The sequence below is a fragment of the Procambarus clarkii genome, chromosome 2 (genome assembly GCF_040958095.1).
Source record: "Procambarus clarkii isolate CNS0578487 chromosome 2, FALCON_Pclarkii_2.0, whole genome shotgun sequence".
Taxonomy (NCBI): domain Eukaryota; kingdom Metazoa; phylum Arthropoda; class Malacostraca; order Decapoda; family Cambaridae; genus Procambarus; species Procambarus clarkii.
The window spans coordinates 50,118,884-50,137,656 of record NC_091151.1 but is presented as its reverse complement, the minus strand read 5'-3'; the positions used below and the strand labels follow the sequence as shown (position 1 = coordinate 50,137,656).

General features: G+C 36.5%; 1 protein-coding gene across 4 annotated transcripts in view; it reads left to right on the top strand.

Moving 5' to 3' along the window:
* Snx16 (sorting nexin 16) overlaps window positions 1-17,211 on the top strand; it is a 40,422-nt gene extending 23,211 nt beyond the window's left edge. For 2 of the 4 annotated variants that reach the window (XM_045748790.2, XM_045748792.2), the window contains 2 exons: window positions 2,178-2,234; window positions 4,062-17,211. In XM_045748790.2, coding sequence (XP_045604746.1) covers window positions 2,178-2,234; window positions 4,062-4,275 — 271 coding nt within the window. In that variant the 3' untranslated portion in view covers window positions 4,276-17,211. Of the gene's footprint in view, window positions 1-2,158; window positions 2,235-4,061 lie in introns of all 4 variants that reach the window. The other 2 variants (XR_006773337.2, XM_045748794.2) reach the window with 2 other exon arrangements.
* Window positions 17,212-18,773: the final 1,562 nt, after the last annotated feature.

Genomic DNA, 18,773 nt, shown 5'->3' with positions numbered 1-18,773 from the left:
GTAGTAAAACCTCAAAATTATGGAAGCCTCTTTCTGAACTTTCAAACTTTCCAAACTTTCAAATTCATCATAATTTTTTTTTTTTCATTCTTTCTTTCCTGCTTTTTCTTTCCTACAAATAATAGAAAACATTTTTGCATATACTGTACTTGCACACAAATAATATATAAACAATGAATTTCTGAGGTTTTGCATTCAATTGACTTGAAGTAAGACCATGGTGCCATTTGGGCTAGACAGAAGACATTCAAGGCACCAAGGAACTTTTCAAATAGCTCTGCAGTTCTTTAAGTTCTTTAATGGTACTGTACTGGAACAGTCACTGAAAATAAACTTGATCCAGCCCATAATGATTTGACTTTAAACTTCGAGTTGCTTATTTGTATCATTCATTTTCCCAGTCAAGATGGATTTGCAGTTGATAAAATGGAATTTATGCTGATTATCAATGTGAGATTATCTAATTGAAAATCCATATATTATTTTTATCCTCAAATTTTAGGATGTTTTATCATTGTCATACTGCAAAGGGGAGAGGTCTCGAAATGAATTATCGTAGTCCCCTATTGTCCATATTACAGTGTGGAGGGCACTTGTCTGGTACCAACAAATTCATTTTTTACATACACCTGTTGCCTTCCACAATGGTATGGGTAGTAGGACATCCAACTATGAAACGTTTATTCTATGGTGTGATAGTAGCATGCCTTTAGCAAGCATGGGTGCTGGTTTGGCTATCCCATATTGCACCTTTATTTAAAAGTTCCATTTATGTGATTGTGAATTTTAGTTTGCTTTAGCAATTTTTTCTCAGTTTTATGAGCTTTCTTCATTCAGTACAGTACTTATTGTTTGGAAAGCTTGGTCAAATAATTGTTACATACTTTTAAATTCATTAGCATTTTCTTTAGGTTAATTATCCTAATACTTCTAGTACTGGGTTAATTGAGAATTGATACAAGGTTCAGGAGACAGATCAGATGAATATAATATATTTAGCAAGGGTAAAGCACAGTGGGGGATGGATTGGGGAAGTGGTCACATCGAGTATAAGGTAAGAGTGATCAGTGCTGTGATTTGCTGGTTGATGGCACATTTTTTACATATTTGTGCACACATGCATGTAGTGTATACATGCCTACTGTGCATACGTATCTCAGTAAAACTGCCATTGTCAATTATTTAACAAAGATTTGTTAGTTTATTATACCAATGCTAAGAATCAGTCAAGTTATGAACCACTAGTTGTAAAATTTTGATTAATGCACAGGGATCGATCTAACTGCTGGTCATAAGGGTGGATAATATGTGACAGCTACTGACTTTGGGGAAATATTCAAGTACTGTACACACAACTTCATAGTTTCAAAGCAAGTTATATACTTCAGAGATTTTGATAGTGAATTAAATTTTGATATTCTCGGACCAAGCATTAGTGGTTTCCAGTTAAGCCGTTTCATTCACCAGTTGTCTCTTGTGTTAGCTGGGCATTTCGTGTTCCACTCTCGCAACACTTTCATGACAAGTTTAAGTCATGGCCACCTATTAACATACAAAACTTGTAGTACAGTAATGAGGAGGGAACATATAGGGTTTAGTTCCCGAGTCCATTGTGCATATCTGTAATCTTTACTACTTACAGGAGGGGTATGGAGTACATGATATTTTAACAAAACTGACTTAGCATGGAGCACTGACCAATAAAATGTTTGTCAGTTTTGTAGTCTTTAATTTATGAGAATTAATTTTGTTGTTAGTGTAGGAGTCAATTGAGCATGAGTTTTGACAACTGAATGACAGCTTGAGACAATCTGGAGAAGTGTTGGGAGGTGGTGGTCTAGATCGATCCCTGCAGGCACTGATCATTAGAAAGATAGAAAGAAGTAATCATGAGACTGTAATAACATTTCTATACATATGTACAGTACTTGATGTTTTTCGTCTCCTTAAGCTTCGCTTGTTTAAAGAAGTGATTCAATGATTGTAGTGGTGCCGTGTGTCTCCTGGCTTAGTGCACATATACTCCAACTTGTTAGGAATGAAATTAATGTGATGCATAGATGAACAAGTACAAATACTTGGTTGTAACTGTACATAGTAGAGTACACGTACTGTAGTTAGTTATGTGCTTACTGATTTCTGTACCACATATCATCAGAATGAGGAATGACTTTCAGATGTGAGAAGACCATCGAGGGTGGCTTGAATAATGGCAATGTTATATCCGCTTCAAGGTAAGTTTCTCTGTATTTTTTTTTATGTAGGAGAAGGTGGGTAGAAGTTGAATTTCCATTTATTGCATTTGTAATTAATGTAGTACAGTTCTGTAATTAATCTCCATTAGAGTTTTTAATGCAGTTTTTCCTAGTCATTACAATTTTAACGAAGGTTAGATTGCATGTTTTGTCAGTATTATATCCTAGTGATTTTTTTTTAATTTGTCAGATTATATTTGGTTCTGCATTGATGCATGTTTCACTGTAAAATATAGTTTGCATTTTACGAAATTAATGTCCATAATAAATGCTTTATTGTTTTAGCATGATTTACTAATAGTTTTTATTGTTGGATGTTGGGCATCTGAAGACCAAAACTTGGTGTGATATTTCACTGGGTCTAACAGTTTATATATATTTATATCTAACATTATATCTTAATGTCTAACATTAATATCTTTACATGGTAACATCTAATATTACCAGTTGGTTCTTTTCTTTCTTCCTAGCTATTTCAATAGTTGATTTTTGTGCATGTCCAGTTCCAAGATTTGGTGTTGGGCTGAATGCCTATCAACTTATGGAAGGTTATTAAGGCAGCGGCTTACTGACCAACCAGCAAGAATACTCTAGTCCTTGAACAGTGTCCAGGACTAAAGTAAACTCTCGGTGTATATATGCCGAGAAGTGGGTTACACCTCTTGTTGTGTATCCCAGTGCCTTACAATCGTTTTCCTTTATAAATATGCTGGAATTTCATGTTTGGTGGTATACTTTAATGTGAATATTGCCTCTGACCCAGTTGTTGATTGTCTGATGCAATGACTCCCATTGTCTTTGAGCTTTATCTTACCTACTTTTAATACTATGAATGGAGTTATAGAAGCTTTTATTTCCTCCCCTTTGGACTTATTCCACTATACTATACTACAAAATCTTATTTCTCTGTACTCCCTTTAACTTCTCCGAGTTTCAAATTTCCATCTTTGTTCTCTCATTCTGTTCCTGCTTTTGCTGTTTTTGGTATTCTACCAATCTCAGGAGTCTGTTGTTTAAAATACACCTGGTGACCTTTCATCATGTCTGTTTCTTTACCGAAACAATGTTTGCCACATTCAACGAATAGCTTAATGTTGCCTATTTGTGCAGTATACCCTCCTTTCCGCCACCTGTGTTGTACGTACTGTCTATATGCAGTATGTTAGTACTATGGATGAGCCTTGCCAGACACTGGCACTGTTTTAATTGTTATCTCGGTTACTCCAGCTTGTTTTTCTAGTTGGTACTTGTGTCTCCTTGATGGGACAGTATCAAATCATCTTTAAAAATTAAGAATATGTAGTCCATCTATCCTTCTGTTTCCTGCTTCATCTAATTAAGCTTATCATTGAATTATATTTAATATTTTGAGAGAATGTACCTTTCTTGAGCCCCATGTTGATACTTATATAAATTTTGGTTATTCAGAGTGCTTCATTAGTCCATCTCCTATTTTATTTAGTTCATAGCTAGGCAAACATATCCTAAATTCTGGTCTATAGTTTGTACATCACTAATTACCTAAGTGTAGTTACAGGATGAGAGCTCCGCTCGTGGTGTCCCGTCTTCCCAGTACTCTGTCGTAAAACGCTTTGAAACTACTGGCGGTTTTGGCCTCCACCACCACCTCATTTAGCTTGTTCCAACTGTGAACATTTTGTCTGTACATGTCCCTGTTGTGTGAGCAGGTTGGCATGTTGTGGGTAGTATTGATGTGTTAGTGTGATAACATTAGACATTTCACTGGTATACCATTTATCATACAATGCTTCTGTCATCTTTAAATTTTATAATCATATTTTACAGGAATGGTGTGAGGCATTCCTCACGTGACAGTCTCACAGTCCATAAATCCAACGCAGCTTCTACAGTGGAATCTCCTTTTCGAAGAACACTGGAGAAAGCTTTCCTTCCTCGCTCAGGTTCCAGTACTGCCTTAACCCCAAGCAGCCACATCACTGAAGCTCCTAATTCACACAACTGTGTTGAGGTGTTACCTGAAGTGGTTGAGGACCGGTGAATAATACATTGTAAGTCATCATGTTGTTGGCTGGATATTTTAATGCTTCTTGATATTTTAAACATCTTACAAGATTCTATGATTTGGTGCTTGACAATAAAAGATATTTTTAATTGGAATGTGATTACTGTGTGCTCATGTTTAGAGGTTAATGTGAAATAACATTAGTCAATAAGTTTCGGAACTTTTAAAAAGGGAGAGAACCCGTGGAAATTTTTTTTTTACACTTTTGCTTTAATTTAAACTGATGGTTGTATTTTCCATCCCAGTGATTCTCTAACCATTAATGCAGCAGCATGAGCAGGCAATAAACTGCAGCTGTCCTTGTATAAAATTATTATAGAATGAACTCTAAACCAGTTATTACTCCAAAGATCTGAAGATATGTAAACTGATGTATGTGTAGAATTGTAATTACACTAGTCACATTAATAGTTTATCTAATTAAATTAATGAATATTTGTGAAAGATTTCCAATGATGACACACTAGTTTCTAGTAATATTTATATTTACTGTGGTAATTTAAAACTACACAGGTAAGGGGGGGACTGCCTTAGTAAAGTTTAGCATTTTGGTGATGCATAGCTATGAATTGTTGAGCTGCCCATACTGTGGACTGTAATTATTTCCCAAGTTTCCAGATAACAATAGCCTGATTAGCCATGGTGTTGGTGAAGGATAGTGGAGAAATGCTCTGGTTCACCAGACCATAGTTATCTATGGTGTTGGTGATCCTACAGTATACATGTGATTGTATACATGCCTTAAATGTAAAGTGTGTTTGTCTGGGCAGAACTGGAACATTTGTTAAATTGTCATTTCTTGTTTTTTTTAATAGTTGAATTTTTGTTGTTCAAGTTTATGATGGAGTAGTTTTATTATTGATGCTGTGATAAGGTTACTTATTTGTCAATGCTAGTACAGAAAATTATGATATTTTGTCTATATAATATATTGTATGTATTATTTACATGGTACAGTATGTGAAAATAGCAACACATCTTTCTGTTTTCATGATGGTAAATAGAAGGCCTATACACAACTTTTTATTGATGAAATATTGCAAGGTGCTTTGATGATGCCGATAACATTAGCCATGTCACATTGGTCTTATAAAGTATCGACACAAACACATAGTCAAATTGATTGTTGGTGACTGTCAGTCATAATACAATGCAATTTGGCTTAAAAGTTTATGCATTGGCATTTGATATTGTCCTCAATATCTGACATGAGAGGGGTAAGGCCCAGCAGGGTCAGGTTGAGGGTCCTGCATATTCACAAGGGCTTTAAGTACATGTTAGGCACTAGTGTTACACTTGTTCATAGTTGGTCTAGTCGGTACCACCATAAGAGGTGTGAAAATTGTATTAAATCTGTTAAGGAATAACGAAACTAACTCTTGGCATTATCACCTAAAAATCATCTATTTTCTATTCTAGAGTATTATATGAATTGAGAGAGAATTAAAGCTAGAATTTAGTTTCGTTAACAAATACAGTATTTCTAAAGCTGTATTCTATCTCTCTCAAGTTATGGCATTATTTTCTTATCTTTTTTCAGTATTTAAGTATTTTAGGAACCAGATACTTCACAAACATTTAAAATGACTTTAACTGTTTGTGCATAAGTTAAAATGTAAAGTTGTCCTTTTAAGAATATCATGGAGAAACAAAATATATTTAATTAATCTTTATTTCTTCCATGGAAAATCATCTGTACTTTGTCCTCTCAACTTGATGCCTCCTTTTGATACACATTTACTTACTTTATCATGATATAAATATTGCCTTTGTAGAGAGAGAAGGTGTTTCTGAATTGTATGTTTATTTTATATTTTGAATTTTTTTTCAAAGAAACCGTATGCATACCTTTCAAAATGTTGTAGCTTATCACTATGTGGTTATCAGATGCTACAATATTCTATGTAGATCTTGAGGCAAGCTAATTATTCTTGTTGTTGCTGTAGTGGTGATGTAGGATTATGTGAAGTGACTGTATGCTCACCTTACAATGGAGCTATTAGTGAAGTACACAAGGTGGAGGTGTGAGAGGGGGAGGGGGTAGAGAAGTGTTTAATGTGACATCCAGTACTCGGGTGAGATTGTAGAGGTGAGCATTGGGCAATGTTAATATTTATGTAAATCTAAAGAACTTATTGGAAAAAAGTATTTTTGTGAATACAGAGAGATGTACAGTATACTTAATTGAAAATTCTAGAATAGCTCGATACATTATCATCAGTACAGTACAATATTTTACATTTTTGGTGGGTGGGGAAGCACATGCCTGGAAAGTATGAAACAAAATGTATAGGATAAAGAGGGTAAAAGAAAATTTAAGTGACAATCATTCATAACACAGTGTACCATCAAGGGAAACCTTATTCCACTACACTATAACAAATGTTGTCACTGCAATATCTAATTTTTATGGCTGGTTATACAGCATTCCACGTAAATGGTGACTTGTCTAGTGCAGTAAGACAATTACCATACTTAGAAATGTTGCAAAATACTAGAGAAAATACAAATTAGTGTGATAATGTTTTAAGGGGGGGGAGGTTAGTTGAGAGAATAATATACCAGTTATATATTTCATGCAAAAGGTTTTTGTTCTCGTATTGGCATCCTTGGTGATATTTAGCGCCCTCTGATTATTCCGCACTTTGATGGTGCTACATAGCCTTCCCGGTTTGGTGCCTTCTTTTGATAATTACTTACTTACTTACTTCATGCAAAAGGTTATACATTTTTTTAATTAAGAAGCAAGATGTAGTTGTAGAGATACAACTACATCTACAGGTAAGCTGTCCAAATTACAAAGATTGTAATTTGGACAGCTTACAATCCAAATACTGTACCTTAAACTATAAGCTTTTTGAACAGGATGAGGAGCTTTGACATAGATAATCAGAAGAGTAGGAAGTAAAAGTTTAATAACATAAACAGTGGTAAAATCTGTGAGGGAGGTGTGTAATGACCTGACCTGTCTACCAAGACCTTGGTTGTGGTTTAGGTTAGGTTGAGGCAGATCACATGTTAAAGTGTAAATGGCCTGGTAGATTTTGTGGCTTAGGTTAGATCAAGGTAGACTGCATGCTAAAGTGTAAATGGTTAGGTAGACCACACACTAAAGAGTAGCATGTGGTATCTGGCCATTTAAAGTGGCTATCCTAAGTTCCCTTCACCTTAGAGAGAGAGCCAGATTGTGGTTCTGGCTGCAGTAGGCCTGGTGCATCTCCCTAAGGCTTGACTAGACAAGTGTTTAGCTCGAGAAGCTACTGAGGACCCCACTATAAAAACCTTTTATTAGCTTCTGTGCTGGATTTTTCCCATCATGCAAAAAGGGTTTATCCTTGTGGAACACAAATTAGCCTTCCAGTTTCCCAGGAAAACATTCACATATTCAATGACTGTTTTGGTGCAAAATTATGTCAATGCAGCCAGAAATTGTTCAAAAATCAAAACAAAAGTTTTCTCTTGCCAGAAGCTTTTTAGAAAAAACTATTCACTGATGGCTGACTAAATACTTAATCATCGCCTTTAAAAGTATTTAACACTCGTGTTCTGACGAAGCTAAATCGTGTCATCTGTACTCTGATGGTAAACATTCTAATGACAAACACGCCATCTGATTGCTAAATTTTTGTTTTTCAGTTGCCCAGTTATTATTTTGCATTAACCATTCTGAAACTCTTCGAAATAGTCATTATTGTGTGGATAGAACATATCTAAGGCATGAGTAGACCATCCAGAGAGCTTCCTGCCCACCCATGAGGCCCTCACTTGAAACAAACATATATTCATCACTCACAGAGATCACAATAACGTGATGCATCAGTCGATTAAGGCAGTGTTTGGGATACTCCTGGAAGCAGGTTCGAATCCTCGTCACGGCCCTGTGGATTTGTTCATATATTCATCACTGTTGCACTTATAATGAAGAGGATTCATTTTGCAAACATTTTGACACTAAAATTTGTAATTATAACCCAACAAATAATTTTGGAAAACAAAAAATAATTGACAACATTTTTACGTTGTGGGCAGGCAATAACAACTTTGAGCACACATTATTTTTTGGCCTGTAAATTACTAGTACTTAAAAGAAAAGTATAAAAGTTTTTTTCTCTCTGTACAGTGGTCGAGACTGATTATGTACACACACTTCTATATGTTTATATTTAGGAGGAATAATACTGTATGAACTTGCTTATCCGAATTCCATTAAACATCATATTTGGGTTATCTGGCCAAAATCGCAGCCGGATATTTTTTTTTACCAAAACTTCCCCATATCCGGATAACAATGTAGGTAACAGAAGGCTGGTTAGTGCAGGCTAGCATAGTCTAAATCAGGTCCACATAACTTTCTGCCAAATTTCACCATATCCGGACAGACATCCAGGAAACCAAAGATTTTTCTGGTCACTGTAGATGTGCATCGGGCCAAACCATATTAATCCCGTGTAGCAGTGACTTGAGCCGTGGGGTATGGGAGGTGTTAGGATGGGTGGTTTCAGGGTAGGGACTGTCGGGAGAGAGGAGAGTGTCAGGAGGAACTGTCTGGGGAATGAGGGGCATGTGGAAGGACCTATGATATGTATTGTATAGAATAACCAAGAATTATGATAGACCAATTCATTAAAGTAAACAAAATTAAGAATTATTATCTATTATAAATACAAATTTCTTAAAACTGTACAGGCTGAAGACTAGTTTCCTATCAAAAAAAAGTCTTGCAACATTGCTTGAACCACATGCCTGTGAAATATTATAGCTCTTACAGCCACACCAAGCTACTAACCGGAGTCTTTCTCAATCACTGCTTATGGGCTTAATACTGTACCTCCTCTTCCTTGATCCCACCCAAAGTTAATAGTACCAGTAAGTTATGAAGAATTGGCAGTAACAAGTAATCATGCAAGGAATATAGGGGAAGGTAAACCATACTAATTAATACCTTCTTGAGGTTATCTTGAGATGATTTCGGGGCTTTTTAGTGTCCCCGCGGCCCGGTCCTCGACCTGGCCTCCACCCCCAGGAAGCAGCCCGTGACAGCTGACTAACACCCAGGTACCTATTTTACTGCTAGGTAACAGGGGCATAGGGTGAAAGAAACTCTGCCCATTGTTTCTCGCCGGCACCTGGGATCGAACCCAGGACCACAGGATCACAAATCCAGCGTGCTGTCCGCTCGGCCGACCTTCACCAATATAATATCTTCAATATGCTGTATATACACACATGTACACAGCGAGTGTCACTTTCACACAGGACACTAATATAATATATTCAGCACTGTTCTTCTCTTCCCAGTGAGTCTTCTATATTATACAACATCCACATTGTATGGTCCTCACTGCGGCGAATTCACCTTACTCAACACTACACGGGCAATATCGGCACGGTGTCCAACACCCCACCTCTTCCCTTCAACACCACACTGGCAGAACACTTCAGCAACACACTAACAAGGGTCACAAATAACACTTACAGGTGCCTTTACCAACACCCAGGCAGAAGTCTTGAGTACATGCTAGCAGAACTTTTCAGCAGACTGCCAGTACTGTTGTCTTGTAGCTCCACTAGGCCAATTACGGGTATGTCAGTTCAACTATTAACACTGCATAGACAAAACATTGTCTTCTACCAACGGTGGCCACTTGTCCTTGTTGGGATAAGTCAGGGATTCTGGACTACCCTGGGTGAACTGATTTCGAGAGCGCAAGAGACCCCTTCTCATCACTTCTGTGAACATGTCATTAGCCAAAGTGCCCAAGAATAACATAGTATGACAGCCTTTTGCCAGGGAACAGAAAATATGATCAGATGCACACAATGGATGGTGTTATCATTACCTCCCTCACCAGAAGGCTTTGTCATCAACCCCCTACCTAAAAGAGTTATGATCAGGAGCAATTCACAGATGGTGCTGACCTTGCCATGCCTTTGCCAAGAGATGGCATTGTCCTTGTCACCTACAGACCTTGGGGTTGGAGTGCAGGTTCATAGATGGCGTTGCTATTGAAATACCACACTTCACAGGTGGTGTTGATATGGTCACAAGCTCAAAGAACACATGGTTCACACAGATCTTTCGTTCTTGGTGTATGATGTGTTTTGCAAGGAAGTTCATGACCATCAAAGTAAGAAGCACAAAGTAAGTTTTAGCTTTGCAGTTGCTTGATAATGCTCTTGCCCACTTCTATGTTGACATCTTAACCTCACATAATGGCAAGATAACATGTATGGCACTTCCTCCTAATACCACCTCTCTCATCCAGCCTGTGGATCAGAGTTATCTGTGCCATAAAGAGGTTGTGCACTAAGATGCTTAACAAAGTTTTAGTGGTTTTTGCCTCTGTAGGAAAATGAGGAACTTTATGTGGATACCAGTGCTACAAAAAGTGTTGAAAATTTGAAAAACTATTCCATTAAGGAAGCAATTTATAACGGCTCAAGTGTGGAGTGAAGTAAAGGAATCGACTTGAAGAATTTTGAAGGATTTCCAGATGAAATCCACAAAATGTTCAGAAATGCTGGTGAAAATTTAGAAAGACAGAATGTGGTTGAATGATTACAAAGAGATGCTGATGACCCAGGATATGGTGTAATGAGCGAAGAAGAGATTCTCCAGTCTGTTACTGGTGAGGTCGATGATGAAGATGGCATTGAGAAACCAACATCACCGACAACCAAATTCAGTTTACTAATGTCTTCCGTTGACATGCTAATACATTTTTCATCCAACTGTTAATCCTGAAGTTGGAAATGTGTATCAGTACTTGAGGCTAACCAAAGAGTCATTTGAGGCCAATATACACAGGAGGCAAACCAAGCTCTATTCTTATTTGATAAAAGCAGCAATCAAAGGCCCTTCAACCACTGAAGTCTCGCAAGCTATTCAAAGACCTTCAACCCACTGAAGCTTCAGCAGCTAGCAGTGAAAACTGACTTTGCCAAGCTCGTGTACTGTACAGTAATTTTAGTGTTGTGTTAGGTTACATAAATTTTCAAGAATTATTGATTCCAAGATGTACAACATCAATCAAGAAGACAAACTACAAGGTAAGCTGACGTTTGTTTTAAATTCTAGTACTGGTATATTTTATTAATTAGTGTGTTTGGAAATTCAAATTATGTTGAGTGTCATATAAAAATTGTGAAGATGTTCATTTTTGGACTTTCCCGGTAAGAAATCTGGTGGTCCAGATGTCTGGCTTATCAGGTGGTGGGGGTCCTTCCCATATAGTCCGGATATGCGAGCTCATACAGCAAATAAGGAATGTTAAATGTTCATGACATTTGTATAGTCATTGCTGCCATGCATAATCTTTTATAAATACACTTCAGCATCTATTCTCTAGAGAATACATTTGTCAACATTTTGACCCATTTGTAGTTATAACTCGACAAATAACTTAGAAAATACAAAACAATTGTAAAAATTGTATGCATCGCCGAGTGGGGCTCCGAGGAGTTTGGAATGTTTACTGTCAGGAGCACGTGGAGAGGCCGGACCACTCAAATGTTAATACAGTACTATAAACACTTAGTATTACATACACTGTACCATAAAGTTGTCAACTAGCATAGTGGATTTAAATGTCATATCATGAATTAATGTAACAATAATAGATACATTCCAAAAAAATGTAAAATTCTGAACTGTCATTGTTTAAATGTGAATCAAGGTTTTTCATGTATATTAATTTTCCATACACAAGAAACAGTGTTGTGCCATATACAGTAAATGTTCAAATTATGCTGGTCGTAGCAACTCGATTCATCGTATAATGATTACTGTACAGGTACCTGTGATTTATATGTATATATTGTGTACATTATTTGTTTTCAAGTATTCATTTATGCAGACAATGAAATACTGTAAAATGCCAAATGGAAAAAAATGTAATGTCACTAAATGAAACTTTATGCAAAACAAGTTATTCATATGTATTGGGTAATATTTGCATTACATGAGATTACTAGCTTTTATACAGTCATGGATGCATTTATGGTTGTATTCAGTTACTGACAAAAAAAAGTCTGGCACATATCGAGTACTGTAGTATTTCTCATCAAACAAATGCATTATCGGATATTATAACAGATATTAGCTAGTAGGTATATATTGAAGCCTTTCAGTAATAAGATTTAAGACAAGTAAATGACTCTACCTTTATAGACTATTATATTTTAGTTTTAGATTAATGTTGATTTTATTGCTTACAAATATTGTAATTTAAGCTGATAGAAATATGACTTGCCTTTTAGTCCGGAGTAGTGGCACAGTAAATGGTAGTAAGTTAGGAATAAACTAACTGGTGCTTGATTTTAAATGGGTCAGCTTAATTTTTTTTGTTTTTAATTCTACATTATTTTTATGTATGTTGTATAGCAATAACTTAACCCCTTTGGCTGCTGCGATAAGTGACTTACGGCTGTGCCTTGAAAAATGTTTCAAAGTCGTGAAATGTTCTCTCAGGAACTCTTGACCATAAAAGCAGGCACATGGATGTGGTAAACATTGCCATCTGTTGGTGACAAAATCAAGTGTCTTCCAGTGTGGTGGCACCAACACTAGGCAGTTATGCCTCCTTCAAACCTTCACATTTCTACACTTTTGTTTGCATAATTAAAGTATGTTATTTTTGTATATTGTTTAGTACAAGAAATGTTTGTTTTTCAATACTAGTTCACTATTTTGAGTCTTATCAATGGTACAGTACATTGGATAAAAAGAGCACTTTTTTTTCTGTCATAGATACTGTATAAGTGCTGGAAAACGAGGTGGCATCAAGTCTCACTTTAGCAAGTGAGTTTTTTTTTTGTTGCATTTTATTATTTTTTGTTCTTCATTTAGAACATGTGGCCTGATATGGGCAAGTCCTTAATCCTAATATTCCCCAGAATACGACCCTCCAAATCGTTTTAACAGCCAGATACCCATTCATTGCTGGGTGAACAGAGGGCCACGGTTAAGGATTGGCGCCCAGTCAATCCTACCCGGCCAGGATGTGAACCCAGGCCAAAGCGCTCACGAAGCGCCAGGCGAGTGCTTTACCACTGCTCCACAAGGACTGCAGACATAAATAATGTCCGAGTAGCCATTATGTATATGGACAGTGCACTTATTACCTATTATATATATATATAAAATTTAAGAAAATCAGAACTTCCCCCCACCTTCCCACTCAAACTTTAAAATTAATTTGACAATTATAGTTACTGTTTGTATTGTATTTATAATTGTAATTGTCATGGAAATACAGCTAGCCTGATTTTGTGATGCTTGAGTCTATATTTTTCTAAGGAAAATGTTAAACTTTTTTTCACTTAATTTTTTTTTTATTAATGGTGCAGCTAGAAATGTAATAAAAAATTATTTACAAATTTTGATTCAAGGATATATTTTGAGCCTCTGTTAGGGCAGGCCTCAAAAAATGGGATTGCAGCAAAAGGGTTAATGAGAGAGTTACTATTGAGGGTTGCTGGGAGGTCCATGGCCAGAGCCCTGGCCAGTAAGAAGTACATGTAAAATCTTATCCATATATAGTAATATTAATGTGTGTCCCTCTGGGAAGACTTCAAACATGTCTTCACATGTTTGAAGAACATTCAAACATTCAAAATGAATGTTTGAATCAACATTCAAACATGCACATATTCCTATACAGATGGACATGTGCAGGTAGAGTGCGACCTCCATTATTCAGATGAATTGGTATCTCTGGATGACTATAACTGAAAACTCGGGATTATATAAAGATTGTGTGACATGATTTTGGGATCGGGCAGACTGGCTGAGAGAGAGATTTAGGCATCTCTTCACACTAACACTGCTTAACTTTGAACGATTTCCGGTTTTTATTTATCGATTCTTGCACAAATAGGCGTTTTATTTTTAACATTTCAGTTTATTTAAGGTTGGATGGGTAGGATTATTTGGCTTGGAAAACATTACCTAGCAGATGACATTTTGCAGTTCTCACCACACACTCTCACTCATTAATAATTATGCAAATCTGCTATTATATATAGGTACAGTACTGTATATTGCTTCAGGCATTAGAAAGCTCTATTTGCCAAACCTCTCTCTTCCTGTCACCTCGTCACCATGCCTTACTTCGTAAAAAAAAATTTGGCCCAAAAATTTATATTTACATGTACAGAGGAACCTCGTACAATTTAATCAAATTTAACCTAATTTAATCTAACCTTGAATTTAATTTCATTCCGGCACGGAATTTAATCCGTTTTGTAGTCACAAAACCAGAAAAAAACTAAGAAAAGCACAAATAAATGCAGAGGGATGCTTATCTTGCACGATAAAACAACACACTAGTTGAAGGCGTCAGAGAATTTGAGAGAACCAGCGAGAACGCTAGGAAGCACCTCATGGTTTTCTCGTTAACCGAGCAGAAGCTCGTCAATCGAGACAAATTTTCTGAGTGGGGCTTGCTCGTTACCTGAAATGTTTGTAGATGGGGCTGCTCGTCACCCGAAGTTCCTTTGTAATGACTAAATGTTAGTTAAGCTTCTCACAATAATAGCCATTCTATTTTCATCATCTTACACATTATTTAGCGAGGTTAGATTGATATCACCAGTGCATGCCTGCAGTATTTTAATGATACACTTGCAGTCATTTATAGCTTTTTTTCATGGCATTTATGGATGCTTGCATTAATAAATATTGTATGTCTTCCAAATTTAATTTTTATGATGAGATAAGTAGGATATTTATTTGGTAAAGTTAGATAGGAATATTTGTTACTTTTTGCCAGGTACAGTAGTTCAGACACTACCCAGCTAATAGGGATGGACCTCTTATTAACCAGACATCCACCCAGTTAATAGAAATAGAGAACCGGATATTTCTATGCCCAGATAATCAGAGAATCTGGATAATGGGGGTTACACTGTATTGTATTTACTTAATTTCTCTTAAAGCCAATGATAGCAAATATGTCTTTCTTTATGCCAGTAAATTAAAGTCATTATGGAAACTGTATAAAGCTTCACAAATGATCTCCACTTTTGTTTACATGTAAGTGCCTTTTGAGAAGTGAAATCTGGCTCTTGGGTCCTGCCTCCTAGCAATTAGAACTTCGTACATTTTTATCTTCAGACTGTCAAGAACTTTGTCATACTTGTAAGTATGCATTCCAGTTGCTTATCTGCACAGCCCAAGTACATATTAATATCCAACAACATAGTACTGTACTAACAACTTGTATCCATAGTTACTCATAATACTGTACACATTTACTCTTCTGATGAAAATTTCTAATAAATTATTATTGGCATAATTATTAATCACTTAATAATTAATAATTTTGTACATCTGTCCTATGTATAGCAGAGTGCAAATGCACAAAATGAGAATAATATAACTTGAATAACACTTTGTATACCGTGCAAGGCCTCACTAGTGTACTATTATTTACAAAATTATTTTGCTGTGTTGCAGTAGACAATTCAAGGGATGGATTTCAAGCTGTGCCTAACCAAGTGCACTGTTTGCTAATTCTCATAAGTAGATTACACATAAGTGATCCCATGATTAAATAAATCTTTTATCAGAAAACTTTATTTTAGTTGTTAGGTTAGTGTGGCAGCACTCGAATTTTCAGTATTACATTCTGAAGAAGTATTACGTAGAAGTGCAGGTCTTATGAGTTGAAACTTAGAGTACGAGTACTTAAGAGTTGAAACTGAAGAGTAAAAATAACTAACGCAGAGTACTGTACAGTATGTTAGTTTTTTGTGTGTGTTCAAAACCATCTGGGTGAAATGGATTTTGTTTTTAATTTTACAGGGGTGCATTGCATGGCCCCACAACTCCAAAATATTCTTGTTTGTGAGGAGACCATTATATATATATTTTTACTGTAGGGCAAATGGTTCTACAGTACTGTACTAGTATATGATGTACATTAGTTATTTTGTAACATGGATGTATTATATATGCTGATAAATAGACTGAAAAACTGCTTTGGTTGATGTGTTAAGAAACTTTAGCTACAAAAATATGTTTTTAGATGCCTTTTGAACTAATGAAATGGCATTTCTCTATGCTATATATACTCATTTGTAGTTAGACTAATGCATTCATTGACAAAATTAATACTTCTGACTAACAGATAAAACAAAACAAAAAAAAAGAGGCATTTGTCTAAAGTAAAAGTGCATATTTATTTATGCATTTCTTAATAAGTTGGCAATGAATTTTGTATGATTACAGATGTTATATTCCTAGTTATATAGTATTTTAATTTGTCTACTTATATTGACAAATTAAGCTAAAATGCTCATCATAATATAAATTGTTTTCTCTTGTCTTACATATGATTAAGGTCAAATTGTTATAGACATAACATTGATATATACTGGTGCTACTTTTCCCTGATTAGTCATACTGGGTAGTTTTTGTGTGGCAATCAGTCACCCACAGATTGTGATGAGACGTTATGGCTCACTTGAAGCAAAATAGCAAAAACCCAAATATTAGTTGGAAACTGTTCTGTAAAATTTTATGACATATTGACTCCAGTTTTTGCCTAACTCTGACTTTAGTTTTATCTACATCACTAATAAAGTACTTTGAATTTCCAGTACTATATTCCAACTAATAAGTGCAAAAACTTTTTTGTTAAGACAGATACTGTACTCTAGTTACTAAACTTTACTTACTGTAATTTAGCTGCTGTACTTGGAGTAATATTTGTATACAAGACCTGTTTTAAATACTGTGGAGATGCTAACAAGTTTTAGGCTCTCCGCAGAATTAACTACGGTATATATATACAGTACACATTATTATATTATTGTCATTCATGCTTGATGGATAGTTATCCATCCCAAACATACATAAAAAAGGGGTTGCATTTGAATAATAGCTAAATAAAATTATATGAAGCTACATATTAATCTGCTTTATTCGGTAAACACCAATGATATTTCCGACCACAACAACCTGACATGCATGTTGTCAATGTAAAGTCTCGGTAACAGACTGACCAACTACATAGTCTCCCCAGCTTGATGCCTTCGTATGACAATTATTTAATGTTAATCACCTCCTGTGGTCCCTGTTTCCCTTCACTACTTACCCCTCTCAGTACGGTTGTCTCGCTTACAAGATTCTCTTTCGGTTCGTGTTTCAAATATTTCTCCTCATGTCGTTCTGTCCTTGCCCCCATAGATGGGTCCCCCTCCTAAGTTTTGTAAAACTTTGACCCACATGACAAAAGCTTTTACCCTTCCTACAGTTCTGAAACGCCTCTTCCTTGAACACTTTTCTTCACACTCTCCCACTCCATTTCCATCTTCACTGATGGGTCTAAGTCTGTAGATGGGGTAAGCTGCTCTGTTGTTTTTCCTGACCTGCCTCCAGATACTAACATCTTCACAGCAGAACTTTGTTATTTTGTATGCTCTTTGTCAACTGCTTTCTCACTGTTAACCCTCCTTTATTTTTGTAGTTGACTCTTACAGTGCCTTTATGGCACCTTTAAGCCAGTCCATCCTGTAGTAGTCAAAATTCAACAGTCGCTGTTTCTCATCTCCAGTGGATTTAAGACTTGAGTTTTATTGGGTTCCCAGCCATATTGGTATGTCATTAAATGTGCGTGGGGATGCTGCCACTAAGGAGGCTATCTGCACTTGTCCCATCTCCTGTAAAGGTATCCCCTATTCCGACTTCTACCCAGTTATTCAATCCTTGCCCGTTGGCAGGATCATTGGTCTTCTGTTACCGGTAACAAATTGTGTGCTCGCAAGGGTAGTGTCCCCTTGGCCTTCCTCCTACTGCCATAACCGGTGGTGGGAAACAACTCTGGTGAGATTACGTATTGGCCATACACAATTCACTCGTGGGCACTAAATGGAGTGCCACTCTGCTCCTTATTGTCCAAACTGCATTGTCCCTCTTACAGTCGTACATATCCTCATTGAATGTCCGGACTTCCAGGACTTGTCTTGCTTTCCTACCATCCCTTGCCGTCAATTGTTCCTCGATAGAATTCTTGGCGATTCGGATACCTTCGATATTGTTCACCTTAGGCACTTTTGTTCTCATATTGGCATCCTTAGTGATATTTGGCACCCTATGAATATCCCGCACATTTGATGGTGCTACATAGCCTTCCCGGCTTGGTGCCTTTTTTTGACAATTACTTAATTCACGAAGTGCCGAACCAACAGAGCTGTGTGGGCCTGTTGTATCAAGCTCTCAAGTCAAGCCTGACCTCGGGCCGGGCTTGGGGAGTAGAAGAACTCCCAGAAACCCCATCAAGCAGGTATCTTTATGCATGGACTATGTACTGTTCACAAAGGGAGCCTTTGTGTCAATCAAGCATGGCCAGGGGTAGGGGAATTTTCGGTTGGAAAAATTATAGATGCCGTGCATATTTGTCAACTGATACAATACAATATGCAGAACCACATAACCCTGGAATTGTTTAGCAATAAACCGTTTTGTATAT